This window comes from Pelecanus crispus, chromosome W (assembly GCF_030463565.1).
Source record: "Pelecanus crispus isolate bPelCri1 chromosome W, bPelCri1.pri, whole genome shotgun sequence".
Lineage (NCBI taxonomy): Eukaryota > Metazoa > Chordata > Aves > Pelecaniformes > Pelecanidae > Pelecanus > Pelecanus crispus.
Window position 1 is genome coordinate 18,488,830 of NC_134675.1, and position 25,816 is coordinate 18,514,645.

At 45.4% G+C, this 25,816-nt stretch overlaps 1 protein-coding gene across 1 annotated transcript in view; it reads left to right on the forward strand.

Moving 5' to 3' along the window:
* Nucleotides 1–1,595: 1,595 nt before the first annotated feature.
* Nucleotides 1,596–25,816, forward strand: part of LOC142596467 (geranylgeranyl transferase type-1 subunit beta-like) — an 89,056-nt gene continuing 64,835 nt past the window's right edge. Inside the window, 2 exon segments of the mRNA XM_075725588.1 lie at nucleotides 1,596–1,729; nucleotides 23,226–23,344. Of these exon segments, the coding sequence (XP_075581703.1) occupies nucleotides 1,596–1,729; nucleotides 23,226–23,344 (253 nt within the window).

A 25,816-nucleotide genomic window follows, 5' to 3' on the forward strand; every position in this document is an offset into this window, starting at 1 on the left:
AAGAGGAAATGGGCTGAAGCTGCGCCAGGGGAGGTTTAGCTTGGATATTAGGAAAAATTTCTTCACGGAAAGGGTAGTCAAGCATTGGAACAGGCTGCCCAGAGAGGTGGTGGAGTCACCATCCCTGGAAGTGTTCAAAAAACAGGTAGATGTGGCACTTTGGGACATGGTTTAGAGGGCATGGTGGTGTTGGGTTGATGATTGGACTGATGATCTGAGAGATCCTTTCCAATCGTAATGATTCCTAGTTTTTACTTTCATTACAAATGATCCAGCCACCAAGCCAGGAGGCGTGGAGTTGCTACTCTACCCTTAATTGGTTTAGTGGTGGACTTGGTAATGTTAGGTTAATGGTTGGACTGGATGATCTTAAAGGTCTTTTCCAACCTAAACGATTCTATGATTCTATGATTCTAAATTTACCTGCTTCCTCCTGTAATGTAATCTTATAAATATTTTTAAAATCCTTAATACCCTGGTTTTACTCACTTAAATCTATTTTGGATTCACTATGAATAACAATATCTATATCCAAGGAAGTGTATGAAACTTTATTCTAGACAAAGATGTTGCTTTTCTTCCCTATCTAAATTCTGTGCGTTTATTCAAGCCCATGTTTCCTTCTAAATATAGTGGTGTTTTTGTTTACTTCAGTGTGAAAACAGTTTGGGAAAAACACCTTAGGATGTAGTATTCTTCATGCTAAAGAAAAAGTTAAGAGACCTGATTGCTGTATGCAGATATGTAAGTAATAAAAGCAAGCAGTTGCTGCCCCTCTTAATTCCATGGAATAAAAGCTTCTGCTGTTTCCTGTGGTAGTGTGGGCAAAACCACTTTTTTTCTATAGGCATCTGCCTATCATTTTTACAGGATGATGATTTCCTTGCATATGAAGTGGCCAACTGTCTTCAGGAGTTTTCACAAAATTTGCTCGATCCAATGACATATATTACCTTTGTATTTTGTGAGTGTTGTATTTGAACTGTCTTTTGTTACATTATTAGTGTTTTCATCATGACATATTTCAGTTTGTATTAAAAGTTCTTCACTGTGATCAGCTTTTTTTTATACTCCTCCTTGAATTTCTGATTGGTATACGAGAAACAGTAACCCTGATTTTATTTGCTCCTATTAACCCTTATGAACGTCGATGCAAGTCTTGTATGCAATTTGCTACACAGTAACTTATTTCCTGAGACACGAATAATTATTTCAAGTTACTGGATTTACCTGCAGGATATCACCAGCTGTAATAAAGCAATATGTAGTCATTTTACCTAATAGTATGTCGGGCACGTATTGAGCCGACTGGCAGCTCTTGCAGGCTGACAGCGTGCCGTTACGAAGTAAGCAGTTACTCTCTCCCCCTCCCCGTCCTTCCGGGGTGAGGCGGACCCAGAAAGTCCCCGCGGGGGAGCTGAGCCACTGAGGGAGGTGCGGTTATCCAGCCCAGGTCTGTGGGGAGAGCTAGCAGACGATACTGGGGCAGTCCGCCAGAGAACTTCACTCCCAGCGGGCGGGACCGGCGGCTGGTTGCGTCCCGCGGCAGCCGCATATGACGCAGGTTGTGCGCGCCGGCCGCAAACAGGGGTAAGATGGCGGTAGCGCGGCTGGCGCTGAACTTGGGGGAGGTGGAGCGGCTGGATTTCCTGAAAGAACGGCATGTGTGTTTTTTCCAGCGCTGTCTCCAGATCCTGCCCGAGCGATACTCATTCCTGGAGACCAGCAGGTATGCTCGGCGGGCCGGGCTGACGGAGCTTTGGCGCGTTCCTGTCGCCCTCGGGCCCTGCGGTGGAAAGGCGGGACAGACCCTGTTTCCTTTTTCCCGGCGCCCTCCGTCAGCCTCAGAGAGTCGGGGGGAGTCTTTCCCAGGGGCGGTTGCGTTTGACGGGAAATCATTCCTGGAGAGCTGTCCGCACGCCCCGGCTTCCCTCGAGGTGGTAGCGCTGGCGAAGCAGCTGTGGGCAGGATACAGGATCTCACTGTGTTGGTAGTTTTAACAGCCGGCGCAGCGGTGGTCAAAATGAACGCCTTCTCTAGAAAACTCTCCACCAGCAGATAGTTCACAAAATGTAAGTTTATGTAGAAGTTTAGTCTGTGCTCAGTTGAACTCCATGATATGCATGAGGAAAAAAACCCCAGTTGTTAATCCTTCTAATCTATTTTTAGTCCTGTATTTCATTCTTTTAATCCACCCTGAAAGCCGATTTTAAAATAAATGACTTAAGTCATCTGTAGTTCAAAGTCAGCATGCAGAATACTGTTATGTAACAGAAATCGTTTATATCTTCATTAGCTAGTACAAGCATTAAAACATGTTACTGGTAATAGTGAAATATGCCCCTTACTTTAAAGTAGAGGGACACTTGTCCATGCAATGGATTCAGAATGCATTTATTTCAGATTCTTAATGTCTTCATGTAAGCTAATAAGTTATTTCTGATACAACTTGACAGTTAAATTATTAACTGTCTTGTGCATTTAATAAAAACTTGGAGATGTGTAAAGGATTCAATATTTTATTCAACCAATAAAAAAATAACTTTTTTTCACTTTGTAATTTCTTGGAAGTCGTACATACTGTGAAGAATGCTCAATGACTTTGATCAAGTCCTCCTGTTAAATGAAGCTTTCCTTCAGTTGAAAGTACAGACACCTGGCAAAAACCATGTGTTTCTTCAGTTATGAGGATTAGTATGGATATAGTGTTAAAGCAGTGTGTGAAATAACATAGAGCTTTATATTAAAAAAAAGTTATACATTTTGATCTTAAGTAATGCATTCATTCATTAAGCCTTAGCCTGTTTCAGTATACTTTGTTGTTTTAAATGGCATAAAGCAGTCATCTGAGCATGCTATACACTAGCTTTTTTTTAGGCATTAAAATTATAATAAATTTGATTAAAATCATAGCCAGGAGGGCTAAACATGGCTACGTAATATGAAGTGGAGAAAACGTTAATAATTCTGGTGCGGATAATCCAAACTAAAACAAGATAAGATGATAAGAAGGCTAAATCCTTCTTGGAATCTTACAGCAGACTATTTTCTCCTCCATTTTAAATAAATATATGTAGGTGCCTGACAAATATTTATAAAGACCGACCATAACCATTTTTTTCAGTGTACTTTCATCATTTTTCAACACCTTGTTAAAGTTTTAGGAGGGTTCTTCTAATCCTGTTATTTCACTACAGTTATGTTTGTTTAGGTGCTGAATAACAGAGTTCCTTTCCAATCTCTAAACTGAAATACCAGACCAGATTACAAGTTCTTCACCATGAGAGCAATTAATCACTGGAATAGGTTGCCCAGAGAAATGGTGGAGTCTCCCTTAAAGACTTGGCTGAATGGGGCCCTGGGTAACCTAATTTAAGGCCCTGCTTTCAACAGATGATGGGACCAGGTGATCTCCAGAGGTCCCTGCCAGCCTAGACATTTCTATTCCATAATTTACATTACCAAGCTGTCACAGTTTGCCACTGAGCTAAAGCAGAGGCTCTAGTTCACGTGGCATCTTCCCTAATCTTATTGAATAATGCTAATAATAATACTAATTGTTTTCATGTCTCTTTTGAAATTAATGACCTATCTGAGCTTAAATTTAATGTGTGGTCATAGTAGCCATGATACATTAAATAATTGGTGCCCAGTGAATTGTATACAATGGTTGTGCAACACTGAAAAAACCCTAAGTTTTCTGAAAATTGGAACCATCGTTTTGAAGCGATTTCAGGACTCCTTAATTTTTGGCCAATTGGCATAGTCAAATTTAAATCTTCAATTAGAATAAAACTCATGGTCATCTAAATTCATGCATTTGTTTAAGTCATGACATTTTTACTTGCCCAGAGATTCTTGAGTTATAATATACTGATTTTTAGATCAATGTTCTGCAGATATACATATGTGTCTGTTAACAAATTCTAAGCAGGTGATTGTACCACAGAAGTGTCACCCCTACTTTGACCTTGAGGGTACAAAGTTGGCCTTTTTGACAAGTTCAAGGTCACTGAGTTCAGCAAACCTCCTGACCTGGTAGTTAGCGTCCCAAGTAGTTAGCGATAGGACGAGAGGAAATGGCCTCAAGCTGTACCAGGGGAGATTTAGATTGGATATTGGGAAAAATTTCTTCACGGAAAGGGTAGTCAAGCATTGGAACAGGCTGCCCAGAGAGGTGGTGGAGTCACCATCCCTGGAAGTGTTCAAAAAACAGGTAGATGTGGCACTTTGGGACATGGTTTAGAGGGCATGGTGGTGTTGGGTTGATGATTGGACTGATGATCTGAGAGATCCTTTCCAATCGTAATGATTCCTAGTTTTTACTTTCATTACAAATGATCCAGCCACCAAGCCAGGAGGCGTGGAGTTGCTACTCTACCCTTAATTGGTTTAGTGGTGGACTTGGTAATGTTAGGTTAATGGTTGGACTGGATGATCTTAAAGGTCTTTTCCAACCTAAACGATTCTATGATTCTATGGTATTGCTGCAGAAAGAAATCATAGAATCATGGAATGCTTTGGGTTGGAAGGGACCTTTAGAGGTCATCTAGCCCAACCCCCCTGCAGTGAGCAGGGACAGCTTTAACTAGATCAGGTTGCTCAGAGCCCCATCCAAGCTGACCTTGGATGTTGCCAGGGATGGGGCATCTACCACCTCTCTGCGCAACCTGTTCCAGTGCTTCACCACCCTCATTGTAAAAAACTTCTTTCTAATGTCTAGTCTAAATCTATTCTTCTTTAGTTTAAATCCGTTATTCCTTGTCCTGTCACAACAGGCCTTGTTAAAAAGATTCTCCCCATCTTTCCTGTAGGCCCCCTTTAAGTACTGGAAGGTCGCAATAAGGTCTCCTCGCAGCCTTCTCTTCTCCAGGCTGAACAACCCCAACTCTCTCAGCCTGTTCTCGTAGGACAGGTGCTCCAGCCCTCGGATCATTTTTGTGGCCCTCCTCTGGACCCGCTCCAGCAGGTCCATGTCCTTCTTGTGCTGAGGGCCCCAGAGCTGGACGCAGTACTCCAGGTGAGGTCTCACCAGAGCAGAGTAGAGGGGCAGAATCACCTCCCTCGACCTGCTGGCCACGCTCCTTTTGATGCAGCCCAGGATACAGTTGGCTTTCTGGGCTGCAAGGGCACATTGCCGGCTCATGTCCAGCTTTTCATCCACCAGTACCCCCAAGTCCTTCTCCGCAGGTCTGCTCTCAATCTCTTCATCCCCCAGCCTGTACTGATACCGGGGGTTGCCCCGTCCCAGGTGCAGGACCTTGCACTTGGCCTTGCTGAACCTCATGATGTTCACACAGGCCCACCTCTCCAGCTTGTCCAGGTCCCTCTGGATGACATCTCGTCCCTCAGGTGTGTCAACCGCACCACTCAGCTTGGTGTCAGCTGCAAACTTGCTGAGGGTGCACTCGATCCCACTATGTCATTGATGAAGATGTTAAACAGCACCAATCCCAGTACGGACCCCCGAGGGACCCCACTTGTCACCGGTCTCCATGTGGACATCGAGCCATTGACCACAACCCTCTGGATACGACCATCCAGCCAATTCCTTATCCATCGAACAGTCCACCCATCAAACCCATATCTCCCCAATTTAGAGAGAAGGATGTTGTGGGGGACTGTGTCGAACGCTTTACAGAAGTCCAAGTAGATGACATCCATTGCTTTTCCCTTGTCCACTGATGCAGTCACTCCTTCATAGAAAGCCACTAGGTTGGTCAGGCAGGACTTGCCCTTGGTGAATCCGTGCTGGCTGTCTTGAATCACCTCCCTGTCCTCCATGTGCTTGAGCATAGCTTCTAGGAGAATCTGTTCCATGATCTTCCCAGGCACAGAGGTGAGGCTGACAGGTCGGTAGTTCCCAGGGTCCTCCTTTCTTCCCTTTTTAAAAATGGGCACAACATTCCCCTTCTTCCAGTCAGCAGGGACTTCACCGGAGTGCCATGACTTTTCAAATATCATGGAGAGTGGCTTGGCAACTACATCAGCCAATTCCCTCAGGACTCTGGGATGCATCTCATCAGGTCCCATAGACTTGTGTACATTGAGGTTCCTCAGGTGGTCTCGAACCTGATCTTCCCTCACAGTGGGAGGGGCTCTACCCCCCTGGTCCCCATCTTTTGGTCCATCGATTCGGGAGGGGTGAGGAGAGAGGTTGCCGGTGAAGACCAAGGCAAAGAAGTTGTTGAGTACCTCAGCCGTCTCCTCGTCTGTTGATACTAGGTCGGCATTCTTGTTCATCAGGGACGGTACGCTTTCTTTAACCTTCCTTTTCTGGTTGATATACCTGTAGAAGCCCTTCTTGTTATTGTTTACGTCCCTTGCCAAATTCAGCTCCATCCTCGCCTTGGCCTTCCTGACCCCCTCCCTACACAACCGGGCAGCTTCCCTGTATTCCCCCCAGGACACCTGTCCCTGCTTCCACCGCCTGTGCAGTTCCCTCTTACTCTTTAGGTTGACCAGCATGTCTCGACTCAGCCATGCCTGTCTCTTCCCTTCCTTGCCTGATTTCTTACACTTGGGGACTGATACCTCTTGTGCTCTATGGAAGGTGTCCTTAAAGATCTGCCAGCTCTGTTCCATTCCCCTGTCCCTGAGGATCGTTTCCCAGGGGGGCCTTCTGACTAATTCCTTGAAGAGCTGGAAGTTTGCTTTTCTAAAATTTAGGGTCCTGACTGCACTCCTCGCTTTTCCCATGTCCCTCAGGAGCGTGAACTCCACCAATGCGTGATCACTGCAGCCCAAGCTGCCTCCAGTCTTGACATCACCGATGAGCTCACTTGCATTGGTGACCATCAGATCCAGTATCGCGTCCCCTCGGATAGGTGTGTCTATTACCTGGCTTAGGAAGTTGTCGTCTATGCATTCCAGGAATCTCCTGGATTGCCTACAGCTCACCGTGTTGCTTTTCCAGCAAATGTCGGGGTGGTTGAAGTCCCCCAGCAGGACGAGAGTCTGCAAGCGCGAAGCCTCCCGGAGCTGGAGGAAGAAGGCTTCGTCAGCAGGCTCCCCTTGATCAGGTGGCCTGTAGTAGACACCAACCACAAGGTTCCCTTTGTTGCCTCTGGTTCTGACTCTTACCCATAAGCTTTCGACCTGCTCGTGGCTATTCTTCAGGGACAGGTCTTCACACTGTATTGATTTCTTTATGTAGAGTGCAACGCCTCTGCCCCTCCTTCCTCGCCTGTCCCTTCTGAAGAGCGTGTAGCCATCAATAGCCACATTCCAGTCGTGGGATTCGTCCCACCAGGTTTCGGTTATGGCAATCAGGTCGTAGCTTTCTAGTAGCACAGCAGCTTCCAGCTCCTCCTGTTTGTTCCCCATGCTGTGTGCATTCTTGTAGAGGCATTTCATCTGGGCTGTTGGCCGTGTCGCCTTCTTAGTGGAACATCCCTTGTTTCCCTTGGGGTGTTTCACGGAGGTTTCCTTGTGAGCTCTAACTATCTCAGGAGCCCCCGGCTCATCTCTGCCAGACTTCAACTGTGCTGCAGTGTCCCCATCATGCCTCTGCGCAATAGGTTGAGGGCTCACAGTAGCACCCCGTCCCTCTAACCATTGCGTACCATTCCACAGCTTGTCACAGGCAAGCCTGAAGTGTTCCCCCTCCCCCTTCACATCTAGTTTAAAGCCCTGTCAATGAGCCCCGCAAGCTCATGTGCAAAGACCCTCTTTCCCGTTTGGGAAAGGTTGCTCCGATTTGTCGCCAGCAAGCCTGCTGTCATCCTTTTATTCTTACCTCCCTTGTTCCTCCATTTCTGTGGTTCCATGGTGACCCAGATTGGGGAACGCAACTAAATTACAGAGAAACTTGTAATAATAATAATAATGATGATAATAATAATAATAATAAAAAAATTGTCAGTGAGATTGGTTTTGGTTCACTGCACTGCAGCAGAAACAACTGCATTTGTTGTAACAAGGCATGGTGGCAGAGGATGAAGGTTTTTTTCAACACAGTACTGGTCCATTCTAACTGTAATTTGTCAATCACTGAGGGAGTTGGTACAACTATAACAACAGCTGTCCTGGCTGTGTTCCCTCACAACTTCTTACTTGCACTACTTGCTGGGGAGGGAAAAAGAGTGAGGAAAAAGAGAAAGTCTTGATGCTGTGCAAGTGCTGTTCAGCAATAGCTAAAACATTGGGGTGTTGTCAACACTGTTTTAGCCACAAACCCAAAACACAGCACCATACAGGTTGCTATGAAGAAAGTTAAGTCCATCCCAACCAGACCCAATGCAGTCGTCTTTACTGAAATTATTGGTCCAAAGACCTCATGATTATTTTTATCTGTAGTTGCTGCATGCAACATCAGTGACAGTAGATTTTCAGTAATCTGGTCTTTAAAGTCTCATCACTATTAGTCATACTATGAGGTTTGGCAGGAGAATTCAACTCTCCTGGTCTCTTAAGTCTTTCAGATCGTGATATTTCATGATGCTCTTTGTAGCATGATTATTCAGCTTCTAAAATCAGGCACTTGAAAAGGTTTTTGAATTCTGAGAAACTATAGTCTTTGTACTTGGCTGAAGATCAAGAGCTTTGAATCTGTCATCAGAAATGTCTTTATTTGCTTATCTTGGAGGGGACCTTAAGACTCAGGATATCTGTTATGTAAGCTTTCAGTAGGTCAATTAAAAAATAAATTTCAGATGTCAAACTTTGATGCTTGAATTCCTAAATTAATACTTGTTGTTTTGAGTTAACCCTGGTAGGCAGCTAAGCCCTACACAACCGCTCACTCGTTCCCCCCCTCAGTGGGATGGGGAAGAGAAGCAGAAAGGCAAAAGTGCGAAAACTCAAGGATCGAGATAAAGACAGTTTAATATGGAAAGCAAAAGCTGTGCACGCAAGCAAAGCAAAATAAGGAATTAATTCACTACTTCCCATTGGCAGGCAGACGTTCAGCCATTTCCAGGAAAGCAGGGCTTCATCATGCGTAACGGTGACTTGGGAAGACAAATGCCGTAACTCCAAACATTCCCCCCTTCCTCCTTCTTCCACCAACTTTATATGCTGAGCATGACATCGTATGGTATGGGGTATCCCTTTGGTCAGTTGAGGTCAGCTATCCCAGCTGTATCCCCTCCCAACTTCTTGTGTACCCCCAGCCTACTCATTGGTGGGGTGGCGTGAGCAGCTGTTCTGCTGTTCTGTAAGCACTGCTCAGCAATAACAGAAATATCCATGTGTTATGAACACTGTTTTGGTCCCAAATTGAAAGCACAGCAACATACAGGCTGCTATGAAGAAAATTAACTCCCTCCCAGCCAGACCCAGTACACACATGCAGTAACTATAGTTGTTGTAGAAGGCATGAAGAAAAGGTACAGCAATAGTGATGCCAGACTTGGGGGTTGCATTAAAAAGGGCTGCTCTCTCTGAATTGTTCTATATGAAGTTTTTTAATTTCATAGAATCATAGAATAGTTTGGGTTGGAAGGGACCTTTAGAGGTCATCTAGCCCAACCCCCCTGCAATAAGCAGGGACATCTTCAACTAGATCAGGTTGCTCAAAACCCCGTCCAATCTGACCTTGAATGTTTCCAAGGATGGGGCATCTACCACCTCTCTGGGCAACCTGTTCCAGTGTTTCACCACCCTCACTGTAAAAAATTTCTTCCTTATATCTAGTCTAAATCTACCCTCTTTTTGTTTAAAACCATTACCCCTTGTCCTATCGCAACAGGCCCTACTAAAAAGTCTGTCCCCATTTTTCTTATAAAGCCCCTTTAAGTACTGAAAGGCCGCAATAAGGTCTCCCTGCAGCCTTCTCTTCTCCAGTCTGAACAACCCCAACTCTTTCAGCCTTTCTTCATAGGAGAGGTGTTCCAGCCCTCTGACTGTTTTCATGGCCTTACCCTAGACCCACTCCAACAGGTCTATGTCTTTCTTGTGCTGGGGACCCCAGAGCTGGATGCAGTACTCCAGGTGGGGTCTGATGAGAGTGGAGTAGAGGGGGAGGATCACCTCCCTCGATCTGCTGGTGTCATGGTTTAGCCCCAACCAGCAGCTAAGCACCACACAGCCGCTTGCTCACTCCCCCTGCCCCGGTGGGATGGGGGAGAGAATTGGAAGAATAAGGGTGAGAAACACTCCTGGGTTGAGATAAGAACAGTTTACTAATTGAAATAAAGTAAAATAGTAATGATAATAATAACAATATAATAATAATAGTAATAATAATATAGAAAGCAAGTGATGCACAATGCAATTGTTCACCACCTGCCGACTGATGCCCAGCCAGTCCCTGAGCAGCGATCGCTGCCCCCCGGCCAACCCCCCCCCCCCCAGTTTATATACTGAGCATGACGTCATATGGTATGGAATAGCCCTTTGGTCAGTTTGGATCAACTATTCTGGCTGTGCCCCCTCCCAGCTTCTTGTGCACCTGGCAGAGCATGGGAAGCTGAAAAGTCCTTGACTAGCATAAGCAGTATCATAGAATCATAGAATCATAGAACGCTTTGGGTTGGAAGGGACCTTGAGAGATCATCGAGCCCAACCCCCCTGCAGTAAGCAGGGATTGAACCTGTGAACTTGGCGTTATTAGCACCACGCTCTAACCAACTGAGCTAGCAACAACTAAAACATCAGTGTGTTATCAACAGCATTCTCATCCTAAATCCAAAACACAGCACTATGCCAGCTACTAGGAAGAAAATTCACTCTATCCCAGCCGAAACCAATACACCTGGGCTGCATCAAAAGAAGCATGGCCAGCTGTCCTAGTTTGCATGTCTATGTTCGCATGGTTGTATTATGTATTTCCTCACTTACAATATGCATTCCCCGTGGTGCTGTTTATCACCTCTGGGAGATGGATCAGGATTATCATCTTACTATACTGTGTAACATCGACTTATGATACGATAATATCATTGGTCAAAAAACTCATTTGATATTTGTATTAGGTATTGCCCTCATCTCCGTACCTCGGGCGCCATCTCTCAGAAATTATTAACAATGACACTTGTTACTTTTTCTGCTCCGAGAACCAATCTGTGGGGAAGATGGGGGTGGGGGGTGCTTTCCCCCATTCCTTCACCTTCCTTTTCTCCTTCAGGCTAGTTACACCACTTCTCGAGATTTTTGAATATACTTCGGATGTTCAAACCAGCATGTTCCTACTGCTATGTCTCCTGAATGTGTTTCAGTTCGTGTTTAGGTTTAAAAAACTATTTAAAAAAATTACCCAGAGATCTGCCCGGAGGCTGGACAGTCATGGGTGGCATGGCATCTGGGAGAATACGGGCAGGTACTTAGAGAACTTCTCCCCTCCAATGATCTGGTACTTCACTCCCGAACAGCTATCCCGATGAAGTGATAGAATGCTTAAAAAGAAAATGTCGTGGTTATTCCAAAGAGGCACAACTCATCGCACTGTGCTGGGCCCTGGCTAGTATCTGCCAAACACTACTCGGTATTATGCAGCACCCTCAGGGAGAAGAGAGGGAAGACAAACTGACAGGTACTGCACCTACTCCAGCCCCAGCGAGAGGCACTGTGGCAACTCCAACTCTGGCGACAGGCACTGTGGTCACTCCAACCCCTGCGACAGGAACTGCAGCTACTCCAACCCCAGCAACAGGCACTGCAGTTAAACCAGGGAACCAACCCGTGCCAGTATCAGTTGCCCCCAAACACAAGAAGAAATCTTGGAATTGGAAATCAGCTCGTTTAGAAAGAGAAGAGGAAGCTCCTCCTAAGAGGGAGCAGGAGGAAGCAGCATACTGTCTTGACAGCAAGGAGGCAGACTATGCTAAAGCAGGGCCACCACGAGAACAGGAGGAGGAAGAGGCAGAACCCATAAATGAGATGGTAACCACCCGATCTCTATCCCTGAGTGAGCTGCGAGATATGCGAAAGGATTTCAGCCGTCGTCCAGGTGAGCACATTGTCACCTGGCTGCTCCGATGCTGGGATAACGGGGCCAGTAGCCTGGAATTAGAGGGTAGGGAAGCCAAGCAGCTGGGATCCCTTTCTAGGGAAGGGGGCATTGACAAAGCAATTGGAAAAGGGGCACAAACCCTCAGCCTCTGGAGGCGACTTCTGTCAAGCATGAAGGAAAGGTATCCCTTCAAGGAGGATGTTATATGTCACCCAGGCAAGTGGACCACCATGGAGAGAAGTATCCAGTCCCTGAGGGAATTAGCCATTCTGGAGGTGATTTATGATCACCTGGACAACAAGCAGTTATGCAAAGATCCAGATGAAGTCAGGTGCACACGACCCATGTGGTGGAAGTTTGTACAGAGCGCACCATTGTCGCATGCAAACTCATGGCCAGTAATGACCTGGAAAGGAAGAGAGGAACCAACGGTGGATGAATTGGCTGGCCAACTCCGGCAATACAAAGAAAGTCTCTCTTACCGCCTCATCTCGACTGTGGGGAAACTGTCCCAGGAGGGCCAGCAACATAAAGAGGATAGATCCTACTCCCCACCTCTACGGACCAGTATCTCAGCCATTAGGACTAGGCGTTCCTCTGCTCAAGAGAGAGGAAATAGTGGGTACACACCATGGGATACCCTGTGGTTTTACCTGTGTGACCACGGAGAGGACATGAGGAAGTGAGATGGAACACCTACTTGGACCCTAGAGGCACAGGTGCATGAGTTGCAAGGAAAACCAATCACACAAGGGGGTTCTTCGAGGAAAATTGCTGCTCCAGTTTCCAGTGGGCAGTTCCGCAGACAGAGTAAGAGGGCTAATTTTACTTCCGATCTTAATCAAGGCACTTTTGATTCACATTTACAAGGAGTGAACAACGAATACTATGACCACGATTAGAGGGGCCCTGCCTCCAGCCAGGTGGAGGAAAGGGACAACAGGGTTTCCTGGACTGTGTGGATTCGATGGCCTGGCACATCAGGCCCACAGGAGTAGAAGGCTCTAGTGGACACCGATGCACAGTGTACCCTTATGCCATCAAGCAATACAGGGGCAGAACCCATCTGTATTTCTGGAGGGACAGGGGGATCCCAACAGCTAACCGTATTGGAGGCCGAAGAGAGCCTAACTGGGAATGAGTGGCAGAAGCACCCCGTTCTGACTGGCCCAGAGGCTCCGTGCATCCTTGGTATAGCCTGCCGCAGGAGAGGGTATTTCCAGGACCCAAAAGGGTACTGGTGGGCTTTTGGTATAGCTGCCTTGGAGACGGAGGAAATGAAACAGCTGTCCACCTTGCCTGGTCTCTCAGAGGACCCTTCTGTTGTGGGGTTGCTGAGGGTCGAAGAACAACAGGTGCCCATCGCCACCACAGCAGTGCACCGGTGGCAATATCGCACCAACCGAGACTCCCTGATTCCCATCCATAAGCTGATTCGTCGACTGGAGAGCCAGGGAGTGGTCAGCAAGACTCGCTCACCCTTTAACAGTCCCATATGGCCAGTGTGAAAAGTCTAATGGGGAGTGGAGACTGACAGTAGACTATTGTGGTTTGAATGAAGTCACGCCGCCGGTGAGTGCTGCCGTGCCAGACATGCTAGAACTTCAATACGAACTGGAGTCAAAGGCAGCCAAGTGGTATGCCACAATTGACATCGCTAATGCTTTTTTCTCAATCCCTTTGGCAGCAGAGTGCAGGCCTCAGTTTGCTTTCACTTGGAGGGGTGTTCAGTACACCTGGAACCGACTGAACCAGGGGTGGAAACACAGCCCCATCATTTGCCATGGACTGATCCAAACGGCACTGGAACAGGGTGAGGCTCCGGAACACCTACAGTATATTGATGACATCATTGTGTGGGGCAACACAGCAGAAGACGTTTTTGAGAAGGGAAAGAAAATAGTCCAAATCCTTCTGAAGGCTGGTTTTGCCATAAAACAGAGTAAGGTCAAGGGACCTGCACAGGAGATCCAGTTCCTAGGAATAAAATGGCAAGATGGATGTCGTCAGATCCTGATGGATGTGATCAACAAAATAACAACCATGTCTCCACCAACTAGCAAAAAGGAAACACAAGCTTTCTTAGGCGTTGTGGGTTTTTGGAGAATGCATATTCCAAATTACAGCCAGATCGTAAGCCCTCTCTATCAAGTGACCCGGAAGAAGAACGATTTCAAATGGGGCCCCGAGCAACAGCAAGCCTTTGAACAAATTAAACGGGAGATAGTTCATGCAGTAGCCCTTGGGCCAGTCCGGGTAGGGCACGATGTAAAGAATGAGCTCTACACCGCAGCCGGAGAGAATGGCCCTACCTGGAGCCTCTGGCAGAAAGCACCAGGGGAGACTCGAGGTCGACCCCTAGGGTTTTGGAGCCGGGGATACAGAGGATCCGAAGCCCGCTATACTCCAACTGAGAAAGAGATATTGGCAGCATATGAAGGGGTTCGAGCTGCTTCGGAAGTGGTTGGTACTGAAGCAGAGCTCCTCTTGGCTCCCCGACTGCCAGTGCTGGGCTGGATGTTCAAAGGGAGGGTTCCCTCTACACATCATGCAACTCCTCCAGAGGAAGAGGTAACACTGTATAATAAACTGTCAGAAAATGAGAAGCAGTATGCCCTGTTCACTGATGGGTCCTGTCGTCTTGTGGGAAAGCATCGGAGGTGGAAAGCTGCTGTATGGAGTCCTATACGACAAGTCGCAGAAACTGCTGAAGGAGAAGGGGAGTCGAGTCAGTTTGCAGAGGTGAAAGGCATCCAGCAGGCTTTAGATACTGCTGAACGAGAAAAGTGGCCAGTCCTTTATCTCTATACTGACTCATGGATGGTGGCAAATGCCCTGTGGGGGTGGTTGCAGCAATGGAAGCAGAGCAACTGGCAGTGCAGAGGCAAACCTATCTGGGCTGCCGCATTGTGGCAAGATATTGCTGCCCGGGTAGAGAACCTGGATATAAAAGTTCGTCACGTAGATGCTCACGTACCCAGTAGTCGGACCACTGAAGAACATCAAAACAACCAGCAGGTGGATCAGGCAGCTAAGATTGAAGTGGCTCAGGTGGATCTGGACTGGCAACATAAGGGTGAACTATTTATAGCTCGGTGGGCCCATGACACCTCAGGCCATCAAGGAAGGGATGCAAGATATAAATGGGTTCGTGATCGAGGGGTGGACTTGCCCATGGACACTATTGCACAGGTTATCCATGAATGTGAAACATGTGCTGTGATCAAGCAAGCCAAGCGGTTAAAGCATCCTCGGTATGGAGGACGATGGCTTGACATATCAATATGGGGGGGACTGGCAGTTTGATTATGTCATAGAATCATAGAATGCTTTGGGTTGGAAGGGACCTTTAGAGGTCATCTGTCCCAACCCCCCTGCAGTGAGCAGGGACAGCTTTAACTAGATCAGGATGCTCTGAGCCCCCTCCAACCTGACCTTGAATGTTTCTAGGGATGGGGCTTCTACTACCTCTCTGGGCAACCTGTTCCAGTGCTTCACCCACCCTCACTGTAAAAAATTTCTTCCTTATGTCTAGTCTAAATCTATTCTTTTTTAGTTTAAAACCATTACTCATTGTTCTGTCAATAACAAGGCCTTGCTGAAAAGATTGTCCCCATCCTTCCTATAGGCCCCCTTTAAGTACTGAAAGGCCGCAATAAGGTCTCCTCGCAGCCTTCTCTTCTCCAGGCTGAACAACCCCAACTCTCTCAGCCTGTTCTCGTAGGACAGGTGCTCCAGCCCTCGGATCATTTTTGTGGCCCTCCTCTGGACCCGCTCCAGCAGGTCCATGTCCTTCTTGTGCTGAGGGCTCCAGAGCTGGACACAGTACTCCAGATGAGGTCTCACCAGAGCAGAGTAGAGGGGCAGAATCACCTCCCTCGACCTGCTGGCCACGCTCCTTTTGATGCAGCCCAGGATACAGTTGGCTTTCTGGGCTGCAAGGGCACATTGCCGGCTCATGTCCAGCTTTTCATCCACCAGTACCCCCAAGTCCTTCTCCGCAGGTCTGCTCTCAATCCCTTCATCCCCCAACCTGTATTGATATCGGGGGTTTCCCTGGCCCAGGTGCAGGACCTTGCACTTGGCCTTGTTGAACCTTATGAGGTTCACAGAGGCCCACCTCTCCAGCTTGTCCAGGTCCCTTTGGATGACATGTCGTCCTTCTGGCATGTCAAATCATATCACACTCCCACAAACCTGCCAAGGCAAGCATCATGTGCTTATAATGGTGGAAGCAACCACCGGATGGCTGGAAACATACCCCGTGCCCCATGCCACCGCCCGGAACACTCTCCGGGGCCTTGAAAAGCAAGTCTTATGGCGATATGTCACTCCAGAAAGAATTGAGTCAGACAACAGGAGTAATTTCTGAAAAAATCTCATAGACACCTGGGCCAAAGAGCATGGCATTGAATGGGTATATCACATCCCCTATCATGCACCAGCCTCTGGGAAAATCGAACGATACAATGGACTGTTAAAGACTGCGCTGAGAGCAATGGGTAGTGGGACATTCAAGTATTGGGCTACACATTTAGCAAAAGCCACCTGGTTAATCAACACTAGGGCATCTGCCAATCGAGCTGGCCCTGCCCAATCAGAACTTTTACGTACTGTAGAAGGGGATAATGTCCTCATAGTGCAAGAAATGTGCTGGGCAAGACAGTCTGGGTTACTCCTGCTTCAAGCAAAGGCAAACCCATTCATGGGATTGCTTTTGCTGAAGGACCTGGGTGCACTTGGTGGGTGATGCGAAAGGATGGGGAAGCCCCATGTGTACCTCAAGGGGCTTTGATTTTGGGTGAAAATAGCCAATGAACTGAATTGTATGATATTAATTGCTATATAATACTGTATGTCATCACTACTATGGTGGCTATATGCCATATCAACGGTATTACAGTAAGAATCTCCCAGATTAACGAAGAATGAACTTTGATGAAAGCGAGCAAAGTGCAGCGGTGGTGGAACCAGAACTGGCTTCAGCATGCAACAGTCCAACACCACACTCCATCTCTCCTGCCCTGAAGGGCTGTTATGACAGTTGGAGCCCAAAGTCATGGACTAAATGAACTCAATGGATGTTTTAAAGGGATGGCCCATAGAGTAAGGCAATGATATCTGTGTGTATATCTCAAAAGAGAGGGAAAGTGGTGGTGATTATTTGGAATGTATTGGGAAAGGTAGGACCTGGGCATGGCGTAGATGGTACAGAATAAGGGGTGGATACTGTCCTGGTTTCGGCTGGGATAGAGTGAGTTTTCTTCCTAGTAGCAGGCATAGTGCTGTATTTTGGATTTAGTATGAGAATGCTGTTGATAACACACTGATGTTTTAGTTGTTGCTAAGTACTGCTTATACTAGTCAAGGACTTTTCAGCTTCCCATGCCCTGCCAGGTGCACAAGAAACTGGGAGGGGGCACAGCTGGAATAGTTGATCCAAACTGACCAAAGGGCTATTCCATACCATATGACGTCATGCTCGGTATATAAGCTGGGGGGAGTTGGTCAGGGGGCAGCAATTGCTGCTCGGGGACTGGGTGTGCGTCAGTCAGTGGGTGGTGAGCAGTTGCATCACTTGTTTTTTTCCCCTGTGTTTTGGTCCTCTTGTTGTTGTTTTCCTTTTCACCATATTATTATTATTTTTTATTTTTATTTTTATTTTTGTTTTTATTTTATTTTATTTCAATTATTAAACTGTTCTTATCTCAGCCCACGAGTTTTCTTATTTTTACCCTTCTAGTTCTCTCCCCCATCCCACCGGGCTGGGGAGGGTGTGTGAGCGGCTGCCTGGTGCTTAGTTGCCAGCTGTGGTTAAACCACGAAACCAGGATACAGTTGGCTTTCTGGTCTGCAAGAGCATATTGCCAGCTCGTGTCCAGCTTTTTCCACCAATACCCCCAAGTCCTTCTCCGCAAGGCTGCTCTCAATCCCTTCATCCCCCAACCTGTACCAGGGGTTGCCCCGACCTGTGTGCAGGACCTAGCACTTGGCTTTGTTGAACCTCATGAGGTTCACATGGGCCCACTTCTCTAGCTTGTCCAGATCCCTCTGGATGACATCCCTTCTCTCTAGTGAATTAACTGCAGCAGTCAGCTTGGTGTCATCTGCAAACTTGCTGAGGGTGCACTCGATCCTGCTGTGTATGGCATTGATGAAGATATTAAACAGTACTGGTCCCAATATGGATCCCTGAGGGACACCACTCATCACTGTTCTTCATCTGGACACTGAGCTGTTGACCACTACCCTGTGGATGCGACCATCGAACCAATTCCTTATCCATCGAACAGTCCACCCATCAAACCCATATCTCTCCAATTTAGAGAGAAGGATGTTGTGGGGGACCGTGTGAAAAGCCTTACAGAAGTCCAGATAGATGACATCCATAGCTCTTCCCTTGTCCACTGATGTAGTCACTCCATCATAGAAGGCCACTAGGTTAGTAAGGCAAGACTTGCCCTTGGTGAAGCCATGCTGGCTGTCTTGAATTGTCTTCCTGTCCTCCGTGTGCTTGAGCATAGCTTCTAGGAGGATCTGTTCCATGATCTTCCCAGGCACAGAGGTGAGGCTGACAGGTCGGTAGTTCCCAGGGTCCTCCTTTCTTCCCTTTTTAAAAATGGGCACAACATTCCCCTTCTTCCAGTCAGCAGGGACTTCACCGGACTGCCATGACTTTTCAGATATGGAGAGTGGCTTGGCAACTACATCAGCCAATTCCCTCAGGACTCTGGGATGCATCTCATCAGGTCCCATATACTTATGTATGTGCAGGTTCCTCAGGTGGTCTCAAACCTGATCTTCTCTTACAGTGGGAGGGACTTTGCTTCCCCAGTCCCTGTCTTGCGGTCCATCCATTCAAAAGGTGTGGGAAGAGAGATTGCCAGTGAAGACTGAGGCAAAGAAGTTGTTGAGTACCTCCGCCTTGTCCTCGTCTGTTGTTATCAGTTTGCCAGTCTTGCTCGTCAGGGGGATATGCTTTCTTTGGCCTTCCTTTTCTGGCTGACATACCTATAGAAGCTCTTCTTATTATTCTTTGCATCCCTTGCCAAGTTCAGCTCCAGCCACGCCTTGGCCTTCCTGACCCCATCCCTGCATAACCGGGCAGCATCCCTATACTCTTCCCAGGATACCTGTCCCTGCTTGCACTGCCTGTGCATTTCCTTCTCGCCCTTTAGACCAGCAGGTCTTGACATATCCGTGCTAGTCTCTTGCCTTCCTTTCCTGATTTCTTACACTTGGGGATTGAGAGCTCTTGTGCTCTATGGAATGCGTCCTTAAAGATCTGCCAGCTCTATTCTGCTCCCTTGTCCTTGAGGGCAGTTTCCCAGGGGGTCCTATTGACTAACTCCTTGAACAGCTGGAAGTTTGCTTTCCTAAAATTCAGGGTCCTGACTTTACTCTTCGCCTGACCCATGTCCCTCAGGACTGTGAACTCCACCAATGCGTGATCACTGCAGCCCAGGCTGCCTCCAGTCTTGACATCACTGATGAGCTCACTTGCATTGGTGACCATCAGGTCCAGTATTGCATCCCCTCGGGTAGGGCTGTCTATTACCTGGCTTAGGAAGTTATCCTCAATGCACTCCGGGGTTCTCCTGGATTGCCTACAGCTCGCCGTGCTACTTTTCCATCAGATGTTGGGGTGGTTGAAGTCCCCCAGCAGGACGAGAGCCTGCGAGCGCAATGCCTCCTGTAGCTGGAGTAAGAAGGCTTCGTCAATAGGCTCCCCTTGATTGGGTGGCCTGTAGTAGACACCAACCTCAAGGTTCCCTTTGTTGCCTCTGTCTCTGATTCTTACCCATAAGCTTTCGACCTGCTCGTGGCTATTCTTCAGGGACAGCTCTTCACAATCTATCCATTTCTTGATGTAGAGGGCAACGCCTCTGCCCCTCCTTCCTCGCCTGTCCCTTCTGAACAGCCTGTAGGCATTGATAGCTGCACTCCAGTCATGGGATTCGTCCCACCAATTTCATGCTATGTGTCAGATAAGGTGCTGATAACAGTCTTTGTTAGTCTTAGAACACGTGTCTGTTAATTCTCTGTGAGGCAGGATAGCATATGAAGTAAAGTGTAGTTTGTAGATGGCTGTACGAGGAGTGCACTGTGTTCAGTGCTGCCTGGATGTTTTTGCCCATCATATGTGAATTCCAGCACTCTGTGTACAGTCAGTTTCTTACTGCTGCTGGTACAGTAAACACAGAATCAGCTTTGATTAAACTGAAACCTAATTATGTATAAAACTATTTTCTGCATTCATTTATCTGATGTATGTATTTTTCAGTGTAGGTCAGGTATATTGTTTTGTCTTTTGTATGTACAGTCTTGTGGTTTTGGGCCTAGTTTACAGCAGTTCTGTAAATTCAGCAGTGCTGAAATTGGCATGGCATTTGCGCCTCTTTGGAAGTAGCTTAGCTGGGTAACAGTGTGAAAATGCCTTTAAATATTTGCAGTCAAAGATTGTCAAACTTAGTATTTGCGAAAAATGGAACATATCATATGCTAGGTTTCAAAAATTAATTTACTGTGGCTGAACTATCTTTTAATTTTTTTTTCTTGTGTTTCTTAAAAAGTAGAGATTTTGCTCAAAGTAGTGGGTTATTATCCAGAGTCTGATGTTGGGTTACACATATCTGATCTATGGCAAAAGTTGATATAAGCCTTGAATTGTTAAGCTTACACTTTAAAAAGACAATTTTGCAGCTATCAGATCATGCTCAAATAATATTTTTGGCTTAAATGATATTTTTGTTCCATGTAGAAATGTTTTCTGCGCATCATACTTTTTTGGCTTTTTGTATTCAAAACCTTTATTTCTAATAACAATAATAAAGAGATATTTTAGAATTAAGTGATTACAAAAAAAGTTTATACTTTTTTTTGACCATGAATACCTGCACTAGTGGAGATGCATGCTATTCTGTGTTTGAAATTTTTGACAAGGACCTTAGAGTTGCATGGAGCATTTTTTTGAAGAGGAAATGATAGTATCAGAATCCATGCAGATTATAGATTAAAGTCTTTTTTTGTAAGAATGGTACAAAGAAGCAATACAAAAACTCGGGGTTGAAGTAAAAGATACCATGAAATCAAGTAATCTAAGTGTAACAAGTTACCATTTTTCAAACGAGTTGTGATCACTGTGGTATGTAATCCTAGGTGATATCAGCTGTGAAATAGAAGTTGGCTTAAAAAACTGCTTGTGACTGTTTGGCCACATGATTATTGTAACAGCAGGTCAGCCCACTGATAGGGATGTCATGCTTTGTAGGGTGTGCCCTTGTGTTTGAAATAAGTGTCTGCTGCTGTATCATTGTTTGGATGCTGTGTTTTAATTAACAGAATCATTTTAAGGTGTATTTTGGGCTGACTCACATTGTTGTCCCAAAGATGGGTTCTTTTACCCGGTGTGCAAGAACCAATTCACACACGGAGTCGAGATATTTGTTTTATTCCATTTCTGCGCAGAGATGGGTGCTAGGTGGTAATTCCACAGAGCTAGCACACCCCGTTAACCTTGCATCACATATTTACACAATTAAACAAAGTCACTGGGCCTACTGTTAACACCTACTTGTTAGTCATTGGTTATTTCTACTTTCGCTTCGATTTAAAGACATAGTTCCCTTTAAAATCACTATGCATGCTCAGTGGGTAGGGGTCTCCCTTTGGAGGTGGGTAGCTCTTCCAACAGAGGTGTGGTGTTCATATTATAATTAGCTGGTTCACTTAGGGGACACCGATTAGTGGATCTTGCTGACTAGTAAAAGAGGAGTAGAGGGGAGTTTTGACACTCAAGGATATATGTTTGTGGTTTTAGAGAGATCTCTACCTTCTGCTCCTCATTATAGATATCCTGGTGCCTATTATCTTTAGTACATTCCTTCAACAATCAGTCATCAATTGCATGAATATTTTCCTACCCCAGTGCTGCTGTTTTGATGCTTTTTCAGTGCAACCGATACAACTGTTTGAGGGGTTATGCTATAAGCCAGTTATAAAAACAACCCCCTATACTAAGGGGTTGGTTTACTGTATAGCCTTATAAACAGTTACAATAGCACAAATTTAAGGAAGGAAATGAGCTATGAGCAAGAAAGAACTTCAGCATGTGTGGTAGGTTGACCCCGGCTAGCAGCCAAACATCCACCCTGCCTTTCACTCACTCCCCTCTCCTGGGGGATAGGGAGAAAAATGGATCAAGATAATGACAGTTTAATAATAAAAGCAAAAGCTGTGTGTGCAAGCAAAGCAAAAAGAGGAATTAATTCCCTGCTTCCCATTGGCAGGCCAATGTCCAGACACTTCCTGGGAAGTAGGGTGTCAGCACACGTAAGGGCTGCTTGGGAAGAGAAATGCCATAACCACAAATGTCCCTGCATCCTCTTCTTTTCCCTGAGCTTTTATTGCTGAGCGCGATGTCATATGGTATGGAATATCCCTTTGGTCAGTTTGGGTCAGCTGTTCTGGCAGTGTCCCTTCCCAACCTCTTGTCCACCCCCAGCCTACTGGCCTTTGGGGATGGGGGGAGAGAAGGCCTTGACCGTGCAGGCACTGTTCAGCAGTAGCCAAAACACTGGTGTGTTATTAACACTGTTTTAGCCACAAATGCAAAACACAGCACCATATGGGCTGCTATGAAGGAAGTTAACTTCATAACTTCATCCCAGCCAGACCCAGTACAGCATGCTAGCTACTACAAGACTTCACTTTCCATGTTGGATACTTAGATTTGACTTGCTTAATTTTAGATGTTTAATTAAGTTATTCATCTAGACTCCTTTGTATCCAATGACAAATAAGTACCTCTAGATGGTAATTCATCCTGTGTGCCTATTGATACATTGATTGGTTATAAAGGAAGCCTTGATATTTGACACCTAACTTCTAAGCATCTGAAATTGGATTTAGGACACAGTGAGAGGCAGCTTACTTCAGTTCAGGGTTACCTTGCACTTACTGCATATTGATAAGATTGTTCGTGTAAGAATTCATTACAGAAGTAGTGTTCCATATGTTAATAACCTAGTTTGCCTTGTACTGACTTTTTCAGGTAAGCAGGCTCTTAGGTTAATGTCTGAATTGATATCTCATTACTATATAAAAGAAAGGATGGCTTATTTTAAGAGCCTTGTTGAGATGGAGAAATACTCAAAGTATAAAGAACATCATTTTGTCCAGTAGATCAATTTCATGCTTTCTGAGCTAGGCTCAATATGATGTACCACTCTCAAAGGCTGAGAATTCATAGGTATTTCTGTTTCTTCAACCATTTGTTAATCTCCCAATTATATTTATGGTGGGAAGTGTAAGTCTTATCTTTTTCTTTTAGGTTGACAGTTGCATTTTTCGCACTCTCTGGTCTGGATATGTTGGATTCCTTAGATGTGGTGAACAAAGATGATATAATAGAATGGATATATTCCCTGCAGGTCCTTCCCACAGAAGACAGTGAGTGAGTTTTTAGTTTTTAGTTTGTTTGTTTGTTTTTTAATTAATATTAAGTTCTTTACTTTTGCTTTCTACTTGGGGAATAGTGTATTGCTCTTAGTTTTTATAAAATACAAGCTTGACCTTCCTGAGGTGGTTGTCCTGATAATTTCTGATAGCAGTATGTCTATCAGTTCCTAGAAATATACCCCTCTAAAGAAATAAGGCTAGAAGTGATTAGTTTAGCTTTTTTCATGTGTTCAAGGTGAAGCTATGAAATGAATTTGAAGACAAGACAATATAAAATACTAAAGAAGTTCCACCTTTGACCATCTTCTCAGAGAATTTTTCCACCTGTTTCTAAAAGAAATGCACATGCCATACAGATATTACAAGTCTATTAATGATTATACGGACTTCTGCTAATTGTAGCTATGCCAGGAGCTATAAGCACAGGTGCGACTTCTGGAAAAAGGGAGGTGTAAGGTTAAGAAGCAAAAGAGATAAACACAGTTCCCACTTTATAATGAAAAAAATATTCTTTAGATCTGTGAAGGTTAAATTTACCTAACGTTTTTAGGAATAATACTGTTTCTCTGTCCTGTCAGATTGGAAGGTTCATAGTAGATTCAGGTTAGGGAGGGAGCACACAAGAAGTGGCCCTCTCCAAGTAACTTGATAGAAGTGGAGGGAGGTGCTATTTCTTTGGGCTAGTTGGTATTGGTGTTTTTTTCTGTGGTGGCTCAGGTGAGTGGTTAATAGCAATAGGAGGAGTAGAAGTGAGGCAGATGTGGATGAGGCACTGCCATTTTAAGAAGTGAGGTGCTGGCATGTTAAGTGCTGGTGTGGGGATAGCTCCAGGCTTGTCTTTAGAGAAGAGGTAATTCCAGGTGCCTGCCTATAAAATCATGAACATGTGAAGTACCTCGTATGTTGGATGGTTGTAGAAATAAAATTGTGTATTTCCTCATAATATCTAGTCTAATCATATACCACAAATTGGGTGTCTTCCCTAAAGCAGTTTTATGAAATAGAAAGAGTTTTATGAAGTGAACATAAGGAAGTCAAGATTGCTGATGCTTGATTTTTACAGTAATAAAAAGAACCAGTTTCTTTTTCTGGCAACTTACAAACCATCAGATCTGTTCCAGACATTGGCTCTAATAGATTTTGATTTCTTGTGCTCTATTTCAGGACTGATTATAGAAAATTAAGGGGTTTAGATCACATAATTGTTCCTACAGGTCTTTTATTTATGAGAAGGTTCCTGTCACTTAGCACTGAGAAAATTTTCCAAGGTGTACATGTTTTTTTTCAGGAGTTGCATACTTTCTGATCTCTATCCCTGTCTTCAAGTATGTATGCTGAAAGAACAGTCAACTTTGCAAGAAGAGAGATTAGAATAGGCATTTTTTTGTTTGTTTGCCTTTGGCAGTATGCTGTAATTCTCAGTAAGTGTCCTGTCACCCCACCTCCCAGCCAATATTTGGGATAGTCACATCATTATCAAGGGCCTTCTAGGGATGACGGTATAAATTTCAGCATGTAGCAGAGGCTGAAGATCCAGGGCACAGCTAGGACATGCTATCTTTTTTTGTTGTTGGATTTTTTTTGTTTTCTTGGCTCTCATCCTATCATAAAATTACAGGACAGTAGTTTTAGGGAGGATGCCTATGGCAGTGCATTCTGTGCTTATAAATAATAAATCTCTCATTTCTCCAGCAGACCAACCTTCACTCCAATCCTGTATCTTGATATCACATCATAAGAACCCTGTTTTTGTTAAGCTATCTTCCTTTTGGTATTAACACTACTCTTTATCTGGTCCCTCGACCCCTAAAATTTCAGCATTATTTTATTCCATTTTTACTTCATCTGATGGACAATAGATGAATTAAAATGTAAATGATACCAACAGCAACAAATTGGATGCTGGATGATTAAATGTTCAAATGGACTACACAACCTCCTTTAATGTCTACTTTCAATAAAATGCACTGACTTTATGTTTTTTAATTCTGGATGCGTGCAATATTTGATATATGGCAGCCTCCCACCAGTAGAGCTGTGACTCTCTTTTGGCCTGTTTGAAGAAGTAGGCCAACAAGGCGGATGTCCTGTTGGGAGTCTGCTACAGACCACCCAACCAGGCAACCCCCGGTATCAGTACAGGTTGGGGGATGAAGAGATTGAGAGCAGCCCTGCGGAGAAGGACTTGGGGGTACTGGTAGATGAAAAGCTGGACATGAGCCGGCAATGTGCCCTTGCAGCCCAGAAAGCCAACCGTATCCTGGGCTGCATCAAAAGAAGCGTGGCCAGCAGGTCGAGGGAGGTGATTCTGCCCCTCTACTCTGCTCTGGTGAGACCTCATCTGGAGTACTGCATCCAGCTCTGGGGCCCTCAGCACAAGAAGGACATGGACGTGCTGGAGCGGGTCCAGAGGAGGGCCACCAAAATGATCTGATGGCTGGAGCACCTCTCCTACGAGAACAG